The 15,723-nt window shown below is 38.4% G+C and overlaps 1 protein-coding gene across 1 annotated transcript; it reads left to right on the top strand.

The window, feature by feature from the left end:
- The first annotated feature begins 4,876 nt into the window (after positions 1 to 4,876).
- NEK2 (NIMA related kinase 2) lies at positions 4,877 to 14,857 on the top strand. The gene is made up of 9 exons (XM_083827786.1): positions 4,877 to 5,045; positions 5,169 to 5,386; positions 6,107 to 6,344; positions 7,052 to 7,134; positions 7,367 to 7,493; positions 8,142 to 8,361; positions 9,346 to 9,400; positions 9,483 to 9,553; positions 12,062 to 14,857. Exons 1-9 carry the CDS (start codon positions 4,950 to 4,952, stop codon positions 12,286 to 12,288), a joined length of 1,335 nt encoding a protein of 444 aa, XP_083683912.1. The 5' UTR covers positions 4,877 to 4,949; the 3' UTR covers positions 12,289 to 14,857.
- Positions 14,858 to 15,723: the final 866 nt, after the last annotated feature.

Below are 15,723 nucleotides of genomic sequence, written 5' to 3'. Positions count from 1 at the left end.
GCTACTAAATAAGCAAATGTAGGGCTGCTGAGGATTAAACTCTGCCTTTACCTAAGTAGAATAGAATAGGGGTAGTACGCTCAGTCTCTGCTCTCAGTCAGTTTTAAAAGTTTGGTCAGTCGGTGCATGCTTCAGCCAAAGAAATGTGAGGTGTGAATGAAGCTGGACAGGGTTTGGCTGTCCTCCAAGCCTAAAAGCTGAGATATCAAGACTTTGCAGAAGCCGTTGTGTCATTAACAAGAGTTCCAAATTACATAAAGCCTTCCATTTGAAGGCTTTGCTGCCTGTCTTTCCAGGCATGGTGACTCGTGAGGCAGGAGATATTTGGCAGCTCCACACTACCTTACTGCCTTACTACCTCCTGAGTGTACAGAAAGGTGCTGGATCCATACAGAACAGGTCTGAACTGCATGACATTGCCCAGGTGCAAAGACCTCAGAGAAAATGTGGAAGAAATTTTGCTGTCACTATTTGTGATTTTGCTTTAACATCTAATGTGATTCCTGAGCCTTTTTCTCCTACAGGAGACAGAAGGTAGAGGAAATAATATTGTTTTTGTGGATAGCATGGGTCCATAATCATGGAGATTAGAGAAATAATGAGTGGCCTGGCAACAAAACCATCTGTGACAACAATGGTGCAGTGCATGCAAACCTGGTGATGGCTTTACTTGAAAACATTTCTCCCAGTATGTCTGAAGGGACTACAATAAATAAATGGAAAAAATATTTGAGACAGACTGTTACACATAATAAGCCCTAAAATAGTTTATTTTATTTAAAAATAAAAATGTGCAGCTCTGATCAGCAAAATACTCACTTATTCTTTTATTTAAAGCATTTTTGTCAAACATTTTAATGTATACTACCTATAAATGTCAATCTGGAAGGTTACTATACTACTTCTCTTTCAAAAGAGAAGAAATTGAGGCATAAATTATAAACCTGTCTATTTCTGTAGAGATGAGTTAGCAAGAGAGACCAGAAAAGACATCAGAAATTGCCATAATATTTTTTTTGCTTGGAGACAATTCCAGTTCTTCAGATTTTGATGAGTTCAGGGTTTGATGTTACTCAGGAATTTCACATTTAAAGTTCAAAAAAACATCTCAAAACACCTCAAAAAATTGGTGTCTTACTCAATTTAAATAGTACTCTTAAAGATCAATTCAAGCACCTTCTGTTGATGAAGTAAATGAATGCTATCAGCATATACATGGAGACACATATAGCAGATAGGGCTGTTAGTTTCACTTCAAGACTCAGAGCTAGGTAATTATATACTTTCAAAATGTCCAGCCATGTATTTAAATATTCCCTTACAGAATTTAAGAAACACATAAAGCAAATCTGGAGTTAGTAGAATTTACATGCTGCCCTCTCTGAATGCAAAAATGTATTTTTATTTTCTTCAGTCTCTTCCTCATTAATTCCCACAGTTAGCTTTTTCTTTTTTTTTGTGCTACATGCAGAAACTTAACTTGCTGCTGAATTTGTATTTATTTCATGTGTTTTTATGTTTTTCCTGATTTTAAAAGTTTGTTTTACAAAACTGTAAAGGTGTGCTGCAACAAACTCCTCTATTGAAGCTTGCTTGCTGCATGTATTTCTTTTGGAGTCTAAGCTGGCATTGAATCCTAACATTACAAAAAATGAAATGTAGACTGTACTTAAGCTCTATAATTGATGCTTCTAAATTTTGTTCCTTTCAGCCCTATCCACAGCTGTGTTGTGCAGAATTTCATCAATGAACATGTTCTTTGTTTCCCCCTTCAAACCAGTAGAGGAAAAATACTAGGAAATTTTACTGTGGTACTTTTTTTTCTGACATTTAATCACATGCCATGAATAAATATATTGGAATTTTTCTATTATTATGGAGCTATTATCCTCATCTTTCATATGTAAGTTTGTTGAATGTGGATGTCTGACAAAGGTGTAACCATCTAAAATTCTCCAATTCTAAGTACTGTAAACTGGAATATTCCAGAAAGCATTAAACTGGAATTTCCAGGAAACTGGAATATTTCCATGGAAAGCATTATTACATCTCAAAGTTGATAGTGATTATACTGAACTTTGTTTCACTACATTAAATTATTCTAGAAAACTGTTTCTGAATGTGTGTCGTTTTTTTTTTTGTTTGTTTGAAATCAAATAAACAGTTCTGGATGCTTCATTAATCTTTGCTTACCCAGTCATCTGTTTAGATACAGAAGGTTTTCCACACTGGGGTGTTTCTAAAAGGAGAAAAGTGCTATGATGTAATATCCCAGCATTTTTATGATTTGGTTTTGTTTTAGTTGTAGATGTGAATTTTGATGATAAAATCTGTGTATTATAAGCCTTGGTAGATGTAAAATTTGTGTTCATGAGACCGAATGAGAAAATTTGGAAGAAAAAACAACCAAACAAACACACGTTTGCTAATCAAATAAAAAACAATCTACTTATGTGGTGAAAATGAACTAAAATAACACACCAATGTCTCAGTCACTCCAATTTTTATAATTTCTCTTTTTGTCATTTAAAGGAATTCTTTAAAATCGCTTACCTTGCTAATGCCATGTACTCAATTCCTCCTTTTTGCTGGTAGGCTTCGATGTATTTCTGAGATCCTGGAATATGATTTCATGAGTCTTGAAGAGAAAAGACAACATTTTCTTCAGATATTTTTGTAATTATTTTTTACAAAGTGCATTTATTTTTCATTAGAAAACTCTGTCTGTGTTTATTTTGAGTACTTTTCCAGTTGGACATGTTTTCTGTTTCTGAACCTCTACTTCCATGCAGTTTTCTCTGAGTGGCTAACAAAAATTTGCCACAAAAATAATTTAACTTCCTACTGTATTTTAGAATACTTTATTTTTGCTATCAGTCTGTATAAATATACTCAGTTGGACTCCCACAGCAAGTGTTAGCCATTTATGTTACTTATTTCCATGCACAAAAGAGAAAACATCTAAGAGAAATAGAACTTTGTCTACCATATTATCTATCTTCGGTGTTTAATACTTTGTCAGGTAACTAGGCCCTGGAATAAGGAAAATGGTACCCCTTATAGCAAAAATGGCAGATACCACAAAAATTACCAAAATTTGGCAATGAACTATAGAAGAATTTTATTTTTTTACCAAGTTTTAGGAAACAATTGGTGAAAATTGATGTTAAAAAAAATAGAATAAAATATTACAAGCAATATTAAAAATAGATAAAATAGATTATAAAAAATGTTTTGTAGCTTTCAAAGACCTGAAGTCAGGACATGTATTTTCAGGACTAGAAATCTAAGAGTTGCTTCTGAATTAGAGATCAGAGTTGAAAATACAACACCCGACAAAAGTGGTCTCCACTTCAAACTTGAAATATATTTTTGGAATCTTTGGACTCTGGGTTCTCTTATATGGTAAGAATGAGAAAGAAAAAGAAAATTGGGCACCTACTGGAAATTTTAATACTAATTTTTAGAAATGCGTTTTTCTCACTTTATCAAGCTCTTAAAAATAAGTATAATCAGAACAAAAATGACTGTGCTACTGGTTTTTGGAGCATGACCTTTTGACATTTCTATTATTCAAACCAACGTTTCTAAAGAAACTTTTAAGACAGAGCCTAGACGAAATGCAGTATTCAAAATCTACTCTGTTTCTTTTGGAATATAAATAGAAAGGCTCCCATTGATACCAGTGGGGATGCATGATGACCTTTTGCTAATTTAAAAGTACAGAAGTTTGAAACAGAGAGAGACTTGAAACCAGAAATGAAGCTTACAGCCTGCATAATGCATACTGCAATTTGTGTCATTTTTATTGCATAATGCCATAATTTATTTACGAAGCTAATACTGTATATGGGAATTTTCTTTTAAGGTAATAATTAAAAGTAGTGATAAAAATGAACTATTTAGAGTACCCTGTTACTCATTAACAACATAATTATATACTATATATGTCTTTATACTCAATTGTTCATTTTTTCCTGTAATGAGTAGGCATCTACAGATCGAAAGTTATAGAATTCTTATAATGAAAAAACAGGAGCTTTTGTGCTTTCTGATGATTAACATAAAGGCTTAATTTTTTCTAACCCTTCAGAATATAAGAATATTTCATAAATGTTCAGTGAGAGCATGACATCTATGCCCCCCAAACCATTTTTAAAGTCTTAAAACTGTTCATTTTTGTACTTGATTCAGGAACTATACAAGTGTGTTACCATTCCTTGCTGAAGGAGTTCCTGCTTCAGTCATAGCCATTTCCACACAATTAAGAGAGATTAAATTAAACTGAATCCAGAACCGGACTCCAGTATCACTCCAAAATTATCCTAAATGATGCTAAATCATACATCACATACTTAAAATCTCTGTAATGCTATTCAGTGTACTGTAGTGTTATACAATGTAATTTAAGAATAATACTCATAATAATTACTGGTTCAACATTGGGATATGGACCTACACATTCCTGCTGTCAAATTTACATTTGAGCCTTTGCACCCTTCGGTTTATTTTCAGAAGCTGTTTGTCTGTGGTAGGACAGCTGTTCTCATATGGTTTAACTGTCACTTTTGTGGAGTTTTTAACAAAGATTTCTTGAAGAATCATTTTTCCCCGCTGGTCTCGGAGGATTATTTTCCAGAACGCTTTCCTATCGTTTTAAAGAGCGTGGTGTCTGTAACGCCCCACCTCAGGCCGCCCCCCTCAGGCCGGCCCCGCTGCGGCTCTCGCCATGGCTGCCGCGCGCCGCCTCCCGGCGGTTGCAACGGCCGTTAGTGGGCGGGCGCTGTTTACCGCGACAGCCAATGGAAAGCGGGGATCCCCGGCAGGGCGGGGCCGCTCGGCCAATGGGAGGGCGGGGCGGCGCGTTCAAACGGCGTCGGGGCGGGGGGCTGCGGGCAGCTGGTGGTGGCGGCGAGGCCGCCATTTTGGGCGCGGCCGCCATTAGCGCCATGCCCGGGCGGCCCGAGGACTATGAGGTGCTGCTCACCATCGGCGCCGGCTCCTACGGCAAGTGCCGCAAGGTGCGGCGCAAGGCCGACGGCAAGGTGAGGCGGGCGGCGGGCGTCGTTATCGTCGTGGTGGGGGCGGCGGAGGGTTTTGGGGGCTCCTCCTCAGCGAGGTCGGGTTGGGGCTGGGTGAGCTCAGCGCTGGTGTCCGTCCCCTTGTAGATCCTGGTGTGGAAGGAGCTGGACTACGGCTCCATGACGGAGGCGGAGAAGCAGATGCTCGTTTCGGAGGTGAACCTGCTCCGTGAGCTGAGGCACCCCAACATCGTCCGCTACCACGACCGCATCATCGACAGGAGCAGCACGACGCTGTACATCGTCATGGAGTACTGCGACGGCGGGGACCTGGCCAGCCTCATCGCCCGCTGCACGAAGGAAAGGCATGTGAAGTATCTCTGGGGCAATTTGGGGCTGCGTAGCGTGAGGCATCTTGGGCAGTCAAAAGAGCGAGGTTAAAGTGAAATGTGTCTCTGAACTTGTGCCTCTGAGTCCAGCCCTCTGGACCCAGCAACTGCTCTGAAATGTGCAAAGCGTTGTGTGAAACGCTGCTGAGAGATCTGCTAAAGGATGCACCAGCTGATCGGATGCTTCTCTGTCCAAAGGATAAAAACTCTGCTTCTGAAGTATAATGTTAATCTTCACAGTCTTAGATCGAATAAGTACATGGTGCTGCATGTGTTGCTCTGTGAGAGCAGTCCAAGGTGGCGTTGGAGCTGTATGAACCGAATTGGTGCTTTCATTTAAGGAGGGCTATATTGAAAATCAGGTGTCTTAGCTCTCAACTTGTCAATTACAATTTGATATTTGTGTTATTAGTAATGGAAATGCTGCATACCTGTTAGACCCTTTGAGGGAGGAAGGGAATATTATGTGGACAACAAAAATCTACACCTTACAACATGTTTTTTTCAATTTCTGCTCTTAAAATAACACATGTAGATGTCTTCTGATAGCTTATCTTTAAAGATGATGAGCTTGATTCAGTGAGTTATAAAATTAGTAACTTTTTAAAATATAGGACTAAGACTGGCAGCAACTACTGAAGTTGGTGCATGCTATAAAGCATCTATTAGCATTCGTTAAATGTTTTTGTCTTTCAGGCATTACTTGGAAGAAAGCTTTGTTCTCCGAGTGTTGACTCAATTGACGTTGGCCTTGAAGGAATGTCATAGACGGAGTGACGGTGCAGTCACTGTGCATCGTGACCTAAAACCAGCAAATGTCTTCCTAGATAGCAAGCAGAATGTTAAACTTGGAGATTTTGGACTGGCTAGAATATTGCACCATGACACCAGCTTTGCCAAAACATTTGTTGGAACTCCGTATTATATGTCTCCGGTAAGACCTCTCTTCTGTGCCTTATCTTCCCTTTTGTCCCTCTAAGAACTGTTTTCTGCAGCGTTGGTCTCAGTCCATTAATACCTAGGAGGATTTAATTAAGGGTTGCTAGTCTTAAATGCAGGTGACTCTTTGATAAAGTGTGTGTATGTTCTGGAGACAAGGTTATTTTGCAGATGGTTAGCCTGCAGATACCTTCATCTCCTTTTCTTCCTCACACCATTACTACCTTCTAATCAAGGTTACTTTTCACTGTATAAGTTTTACGTGCTTGGAATATTATAGATGTAAAGTAATTATGTTGGAGTATCTTTCTGTAAAAGGAACAGAGAAGCTAGAGAGTTCTGTTTCACAATGTCAAGGTAAAGAAGTTATTAAATTACACACTGAGAGTAAGATTCTAATTTGTATTAGAAATGAACAAGAATGTGTTTCCACTGATAGTGCCTTTTGGCAGGGGGAAGATTAATGTTGCCTGAAATGTGGGGTTTTATCAGTTGAAAACTGGTGCAACACTTCAGGCTTCTGTAGCGTGGCATTGCTATCATGTGTTAAGACCTTACTAGTAAGATACCTGTGGAGGTTAATTAAGAAAGAACCTTAAAAGTACCCCCAGCAACCAATGGTTTAATTCAGGTTCAAACAGCAGCTGATCTTGCAATATGAGAACAATGTCTCTAATATTAAAGATTGTTCTCTCTCTCTAGGAACAAATGAACCACATGTCATACAATGAAAAATCTGACATCTGGTCTCTAGGATGTCTCCTGTATGAGTTATGTGCTCTCTCGTAAGTATAGTAGCATGGTAATAAATGTAGAAGAGTAACTTTTAATGTGTAAGCGATTACATTTTGTATAAATGAAAGCTTAAAGGTTTCAAAGACCCGTCCTAAGATTTTTATTTCTATTGGTCTTGACATGAGGTAACTAATCTTGCTGCTTTTTTCTTAGTCTGACATTTTAATGAAAATAAATCCTGTAAAACTAGTGGGAGACTTCAAGAAAAATACTCTTCTTTAGGCCTCCATTTAGAGCTTACAACCAAAAGGAGTTGGCAGAGAAGATAAGGGAAGGAAAATTTAGACGAATACCATATCGTTACTCAGAGCAGTTGAATGAACTTCTCAAAGAGATGCTGAATTTAAAGGTAAGAACCAACTATTATTTTTCCACCCATGATATGAACTAGTACTGAAGTACTAGTTTTCCTTTTAAATTACGGAACAAACTGATCTGAAGTAGTGATGCCATCGTCTTTTCACCAGCAATATCATTTGCATGGGGAAGTGGGGGAAATGGTGCTTTCAGGCCACTTAAATAAATAAAAGAAGCAACTCAAGCATTACGCCATCATAATAAGATATGAAATGGTGTCTCAGTACTGGCCAATGTGGAATTTTGTAGTCTAACTTTGGGGTTAAAATGGTTCCCAGTGTGTTTGGAACTTTGAAGAGGTTTTGTCTTCATTTGTGTTTTATATGGCTAATGTATAGCTTGCCCCACACAAGTGGGATGGGGGTGTTGAAAAGACCTTTGCATGGGACAACAAAGCTGTGACAACAACCTGAGTCTCTAACAGGCGTGTATCCTTTAGGACTTAAGTTACAGTGGGAGATGCAGAGTGTTGGCGCCAGAATCTTCTGGCCTCTGCAGGCTGCTCCCACCATGCTCTGAGTTTTTCTTTCACTGTATGGCACATAGCTGGTTCCCACCTGAGGTGGCTCTTGCTAGGGAATCCCTGGCCATAATGTTTGTTGGCTGTAGAAGTGACGTGTTGGTAATTTCTTTCCTCTAGGATTATTGCCGACCTTCTGTTGAAGATATTCTGCAGCACCCCTTGATAGCAGACTTGGTGACAGAAGAGCTTAAAAAAAACTCTGATAAAAGAGGCCGGAGATCCGGGGAGCCAGAGAGGCTGCAGCATCTAGATGCTCCAGTGAATGAGCTGAAACTGAAGGAGCAACAATTAAAAGAAAGAGAGCAAGCCATTAAAGACAGAGAGCAACGTTTGGAGCGTATGATATTTCCCTTTGGGAAGGGGGTGGCAATAGGATTCTGATTGAAAAGATTAAGTGCTGAGGAAGAGAAGGTTGACTATTTTCAAACCCCTCATCTTAGTGCCCTAGGCTGTCATATTCCTGTTGTTGCTAGTAGAACTCTAAAGGCTAAAACAAAAATGCTTGGACTTGATCACCAATACTAGTTTGTTCTGGGTTTCAGTTACTAGGATGTAGGTGACAGTTCAGAAATGGAAGTCTGGTCTGTGAAGATTATTAAAAATGAGCAATAATCTGCAAAGTATGCAGAAAAAGTCTGAATATACTGCCCTGCACTGTGCAGTGTAGGTTGCTTTTCACCTACTCTGTGTACATTAACATTAGCTACCTTAATGTATAGCCTAAGGTGAGCATAATGTTGGAGCAATATAAAATATACCTGAATGAATGGTTAGCTGCTTCTATAGCAGCTGTACCCTACAGGTAGCTTACCTGTGAAACAACACAGATGGCTGTTTCATCTAGTCACTTATCTTGACTAGATAAAATACTACTTTGCGTATGCAGTAGGCTTTGAAAACAGGCTTTTAACTATGTATGTTCAGCTTTCTGAGCCTGAATAACAGCTGCTGCTGTAAAACATGGTGTTCAGTCATAGCTGACTTGTTAGCTGGCATCTAAGTGATTATTCAGACCTGGTGTCATGTGTGCCATGATATAATGTGCAGAGTAGAAAGCTTCTACAGCTTCATTGTTGTAGGTGTGGCAGACTTTTTTTAAAAGACTAGCATTTTGGAGCTCTTGTCCAGTGCTTTATTAATGTTCCGTTAAAGCTTGTGTCCACACAGCAGCTACGCTGCTTTGTTTAGAACCACAGGAGTAGAAACATTGGTGCATTTGGCAGGCTGTTACCACTGTATTTTTCTGCAAGAAAATCCATCATGCATAATCCCTTTAACACTTACATTCTAACACTACATGCTGCCATATTTCTACTTCCAGAGAGAGAACGAGAACTCTGTGTTCGAGAGAGACTGGCAGAGGACAAACTTGCTAGGTATCTACTAACCTATAATTGCCTAGATCGTAGAGTTTCTAATCTTACAACAAAAAGCTTAAACTTATTTTTTTCAAAACAGAGCTGAGAACTTGATGAGGAACTACAATCTCTACAAACAGCAGAGGACATTAGCTTCTGCAGATGGTCCAGGTATGCAAGTATACGAGAAGCCAGTTGCACTGATAAACATAGGCTGGTATGACCAGAAGAATGCCTGTGGTGCCCAGCGTCCTGTACCTAGTCCCAGTGTAGCAGTACAAACCCCGGTTATCTCTGCATGGCTGGGAAGAGACTTCTGACTTCCTACTGTACAGAAGGACTTGATGAACGATGTTTGCTCATGAGTATGAGTTACCACTGTCAGCACTGCAATTTTTTTCTTTTAAAACTATTTTTTTATGATGAAATACCAAAGTATTGACTTGTAATCTAAACTTCCTCAGAGCTGTACTTATTTTAGCTGATTTCTCACAGACATTGATTTAGTTAATAAATTTTTACGTTCTTAATCACTTCAGCTTTAGTTCAACTTCTGAAGTCCTCAAAGGGGGGACTAATATTTGTTACCAGCCCCCCAACTGTGATCAAAGCATCATGTAAGCTCTGAAGAATACAAAATGCTATTCACTTACTTCAGTTTAATTCACAAGAACCAAGAATAGCTTTGAAAAGGTGCTACAGTACTTGACTACCTCGAGTCCAGTCTGTTTTACTAGCTCATGAGTATTTGATGCTCACTTTGGCCTTGGTAACATTGAAGTCCTCTCTATAATAAGAGAGGTAGTATCTACTGTTCGTTGCAACTTAGATATCTTTAACAGTATAGATGACTAAATACTCTTGCTTTCCCTAGGAGAAAGGAAAAGTAAGACAGAGGGGGTATTAAATGGCTGTGTTTTGGTAGTAATTCTAGAACAGTGAAAGGTGAACACACTTAACATGTAGCAAAACATCTATTCATTTAGTTTTGGTCAGAAATAAAGTGAAATAAACATATGTTACTGTCACCACTACAAACAAAAACTTTTTTTTTGTCCCCCCCATGGAGTGTTTATACATGGCAGGAAAGAACACAAGTAAAATATCCCTGGAAGTTAGTGGTACCTGAGCATCTCTAACACACCTGTCTACTTTGACAATTCCGCCCCTCTCTATTTGATATGTTAAAGAACACAACATTAAATAAATTTGTCTTGGGCTTTCTGTTGCTGCCTCTAGTAGTGGATGACTGAAGCTAAACAAGCTGCAGCACATGCTTCTGTTCTCTTCTGATCCCTAACTCCTTCATACTATATTTTGATCTTCACAAAGTACATGAATTTTTTAAGAGGAGCAAAGCCACTTTGAGTAACTAATGTGTCTAGATAGATAATGCAGAAAAGTGAACATAAAAGAGTGACCAGCTCTTGCTATGTTCTAAGCTGTAGATCATTTGATTAAACACTTCTGTATCAATATTTGCTAATCTTCTAGTTCGTTCCACAATATTCTTGTAATACTATTTCTAAAATGCCTCTAGTCCTGACACAGATGGTGTTAAGTGTTCTTGAAATATGTTATCAAGATCACTTGCTACTTTTATCTTTAGTTGCTCTAATGTTACCATCTTTCTCACCCATATGCCTAATTTCTTCCTCAGTCAGTTGTGTGGTTCACTTCACAGTAAAAAGGAATACCAAAAATCCAAGTTTCTATGACCATGTCCTAGACACTCCCCGATTTCTGCAGAGATTTTTCAGCTTCCCGGGAGATGTTTTAATGTTTAAAAAATGTATCACTTACTGGTATGAAATTACACTGCTTTGAAACATTCACTGGCCTTTTCAGTTTGATCCTTTTCACCTTTCTGTGCTTATTGCCTCCTTGCTCTAGCCTAACAAACTGAGAATTAGGGTTTCAGCAGAGTTATGATGAGGACAGTTGGACTGCTAATAAGGTCTTCTTCTGTATTTCTTATTCAAGATAAGTCGTATAAAGTTGGCTCTTTTGAGAGACAGCTCAGCTGTTACGATATTGTTTGATGGTAGTTTTTGTACAGTAAGTCACTGAAAATACCAAACTGCCTCTTGATCGCGGCTATTGTGTGGGTGAGGCACAGCTATACTATGAAAATTCCTGTTTTGAAGGCTGCAGTGAAAGCAGCTTGTTAATTATTGATGCACCTGAACACGTTCATTGAGTTGGAGCCTAGTTTGTACACCACTGACTTAATAGGATAAGGGTTGGAACATTGTGGGTAGGACAGAAGGACCACCACAGGCAACTTGGGGTTGCCCCTGCTATGAAGGAGAGAGAAGGTTTTTAAGTAGCTGAGAGTTTAATTCTACATTTCCCTTTTGAACTGGATTGTTACTGCCTATTTTTTCTCCTGCAGGAGAAACTCAGTGTTTTTCTTCTTGTCTCAAGTAGTAATATTTCCTTAGATACTCTCTAGAAGCTGCAGTGGTATATATCCTTTTACCACAATGATTTTAAAACTTTGCTTTCAAATGTTTCTCCAAAAATGGGAAAGAACTCTTGCTATGAACTGAAGCGTATTCAGTTAGATCATTGAAATCCATAGGTAGGCAGCAAAATGGGTGACAGGTTTAAAGGACATCAGTTAAGCAATAAATGCTGAGATGCACTAATTCAGTTTTTGTTTGTTTGTTTCTTAAGACAATGAGCTTCTGTTCCCCCTTTCTACAACCAAGAAGAAAGTCCACTTCGGTGGAAGCGAAGAGAATGCTATGCCTCCTGCTAATGTGGAAAACTACCCCCTTCCCAAAGGGAAATGCGCGGATCTCAAAAGACGCCTGTATGCTGCAAATCTGCGTGCTCAAGCACTGTGTGAACTGGAAAAAAACTATCAACTGAAGAGCAGGCAAATCTTGGGCATGCGCTGAAACTGTAACATAGGTATATGGTATTTATCTTTTTGGAGTTGATTAAACATTTAGGAAGATATTTATGCCTTCTTTTAAGCTGGAACCTACTGAAAATAGAGTTTAACGGTCCTTATACGAATTCTTTTAGTCTACTATGGGTAGACATAGTAAGTCTAGACATAGTAGACATAATAAGGACATAAGAGATTATGTTACAAAAATAAGTAGTTTGATACCCAGCTGAATTGTATTACTTAAAAAAAAACAAACTTTTGTTTTTCTTTGTTTACCATACATCTCTGAAAAAAAGTAAATAATGAATATAATAAAACAGATTTTTACAGATCTGGTGTAAAAAACATTCAGCTGAAAAAAATACAGAGATTCACAGTCTCTAGGTTAAAATGATGCTGTACATAATGTACAATACTTGATAAAAGTATTGGTATTTTGTATATGTGGAAAAGTAGTGGCTTTTTATCTGCTTGTAAATATTTTTTTAACTCTCAAAAGAGCAAAAAGATTTTTGTATTTCCTCTTACTAACTAGGTGACCTATCAAAGCAGGCTACTTCTAGTTTAATGTCTTTGACAAATGATTGTCAGCTTAGCATAAGTGATGAGTTTATCGTCCTTGCTGCCTGGACAGCTGCAGGGCTTTTTGTCAGCTCCTAAAAGACTCGCTTTGGGGTATAGTATCACCAGTTTGTCTTGAAACTGAGACGTAGACTGATCCCCTGGCTCTGCTGTCCTGGACAGGACTCCATCCAGGGTATTAGCACCTGTGTTTCGGGGAGGGGCAATTCTACTTGGAATAGCAAGTCTGTATTTTCTAGAAGCTTTCTTCTAGAAGCTTCCCTCTTAGCTCTCACTGTTCTTTTCTAGAGTGGGTGTTGCATAGGGTGCTGTAAGTTTCATGAATGAACTCTGCGTCAAGATTCAAAATAAATCCTTTGGAACTGCAATGTCTGTAATATATTGCATACAAAGATTTATTATTTCTAGGTAGAAGTGCTATAAAGCATTCACAGAAAACAGCTGATCTTTAAAACACTTGTTTTCTTCTTGGGCCATGAATCTTATATAAAGAGGTATTATTCTAAATGTCTTCTATATGGAAAAGAATCTAATTTGGAAAAAAAATATTTTGGCATATTTGCTGATATTAGTATCACCAAACAATAGTTCTGCTCCAGCAAGGCCTCAAGAACCCAGCAGAGCTTATGGTATCTAGTTGCAAAGTGTTTACTGTTTTTGCTACCTTTGCTTAAAAGAATTAAAAGATAATCATTTTGTTTCCTAGTCTAAAACTACCAGTACTCTGGTGGTCACAACCTAGCACTAGGTGTGGTGGGAAGTATCTGTCAGGTGTGTATAGCCAAAGTAGCTGTGCCATGTGGCCCAGCGCAACTTTCCTTTTGCATTCTTAAATATTGCTTTAAGAATCTTACACATATTTGGAGGCTGAATCCCTACTTCCTTAACATGTCTGTATACTCAGATTTTTCTGTCCTGTGCCTCAACCAGAAAATCTGCAATGCAGTTCTTCTGGCCTTCATGTGGATCTTTATTGTGTAGCCCATACAACAGCAGAGGGTAGAATATGTGGTAATATTCTTCTAACCTGAAAAAATGTGGGATGCGAGCATTGTTGATGTAAGCTTTGTCATCTGCAGAATACAGGTACCAATTAGCCAAAGGAGGAAACCAAGCAACCAAGAAAGTAAATGAATAATTTGTGATTCAGGAAAGACTGTATTGTGAAATGGCTGATAAAATGCTTTGATTTTAACAAGATCAAACTAATAAAAAGTCTTGATATTATTATTTTTTTCTCGTGGACCATATGTAAATAATTTCTGCATTTAAAAGTCAAATACCTTCAGAGTAATTAATACCTGCACCTTCCCTTCTTACTTGGTTCTCTACTGACCTCAAGATGGCACTGTTGCCCTTTAATCGACGGGACTCTCCTGTAGCCTATTGATACATTCATTAACACAAAATCTGGTTGAAATATGTTTCTGCCTGTTTTGTTTCAGAAAATCATAAGTGCGTTGCTGCAGGATGGGTTTTTTAGGTTACAGTTGCTTTTGTACTTGCTGGTGCATTTAATTGTAATTATCTGTAATTTGCCATTTTGCATCTTTATGCGTGTTTTATAAAAATAGTTGAATCAAAATCCTAGTTAACAATTACACTATTATGTATAGAAAATGCTACAGTGTGTGCAAACTATCAATCATGTTGGCAGAAATAAATGAGAACTTAGCTTAAGATACATCTGTAGCATTGAGCTACTTGAGATGCCTTACCAACAATGTCCTCTTGAAGTATTATTGTTCTAGTATGACAAATGTAGTCTTTCTGGAGTTTCTTTTTTGGAATAAGAGCTTCTTACCAGCGTATGTCGAACGTAGGGGAAGACATCCTGCGGATTGTCTTCATTATGTCTTGGGATTTTTCCTTTGGAATACTGAAATTTACATTTTTCTACAAACGCATAATTGTTTTTCCCATAGCATGCATGGGAGTCACATTCAGGTTTCCAAATACGTACAAGGAAATAAATAGAATGTGTATGGGAATAGAGATTGCTTATATACTGCTTGCCAAACATTGCCATCATGCTGAGGGGTATACTCATCTCCTAAGAGTAAGGGTGAATTTGTACATATATAGACAGTACAGCTAAACCTTCCTCTTGCATGGCATACAGATTGATGATAACAGTGTTCACTGTTGGATGTTGTGAGATACTCGCTACTGTTTAATATTAGTACCAGGAATGTTAGAAATGTCTAGAGTTGTGGGCACTCGAAGGATATACAAGCGTCACCTCTGAAGTTACAGAAGGTTTCTGTGCATGGAACACACTTTGGCTCAGATAGATTAGAAGGAAAGTTGCATCACTTTTGGAAAAATGTGGACCAGATCCCTCGTCTTCAGCCTTTGTGTGAGACCTTGCTCAAGACCCTGCCCTGTGCCTTAGGTTCCATCTGTAACAGGCTTGTCACAGGGGGGAGCTCAGAGACAGCGCTGGGATCTCGTACAGGTCTGCACTTCTGGCAGATTTTTAAAGGAAATCAGGTTTAAAAGTAGAAGACCATCAATCCTATTCCTAAACATAAATATCACAAAGTCCTTTAATCTGTTCTGTATCATTGAATAGAAGGAAGGATAAATCCTCTGTAACAACTAATTACAAAATACTTTTCACCAGGAAAATTCACATTTTTACCTTTACTCAGCAAATAAGCCAGGAGGAGGCAATCTGATCCTAATAATGACACAAACTGGTTCACAGGTGCTCACTGCAAGAGTCCATCTGCAGTTTCCCACAAGCACAAAAACGTGCAGAGCAGAAGCTCCCTGCTGCAAGTTCTCTTTGTCCAAAAAAGAGAGGTTGCTCTCACTTATGCTGTTCATCATCTTAGTGTCTGTGTGCACTTGC

Source organism: Anser anser, assembly GCF_964211835.1.
Source record: "Anser anser genome assembly, chromosome: 3".
Classification (NCBI taxonomy): Eukaryota; Metazoa; Chordata; class Aves; order Anseriformes; family Anatidae; genus Anser; species Anser anser.
This window is presented reverse-complemented; position numbering and strand designations above follow the sequence as displayed.

Bases quoted from the DNA above. Each gene is read 5' to 3' on its own strand.
- NEK2 (XM_083827786.1), top strand. From the start codon at position 4,950: ATGCCCGGGCGGCCCGAGGACTATGAGGTGCTGCTCACCATCGGCGCC. The intron at 7,494-8,141 runs GTAAGAACCAAC...TCTTTCCTCTAG, and splicing joins AAGAGATGCTGAATTTAAAG to GATTATTGCCGACCTTCTGT. The intron at 8,362-9,345 runs GTATGATATTTC...TTCTACTTCCAG, and splicing joins CAGAGAGCAACGTTTGGAGC to AGAGAGAACGAGAACTCTGT.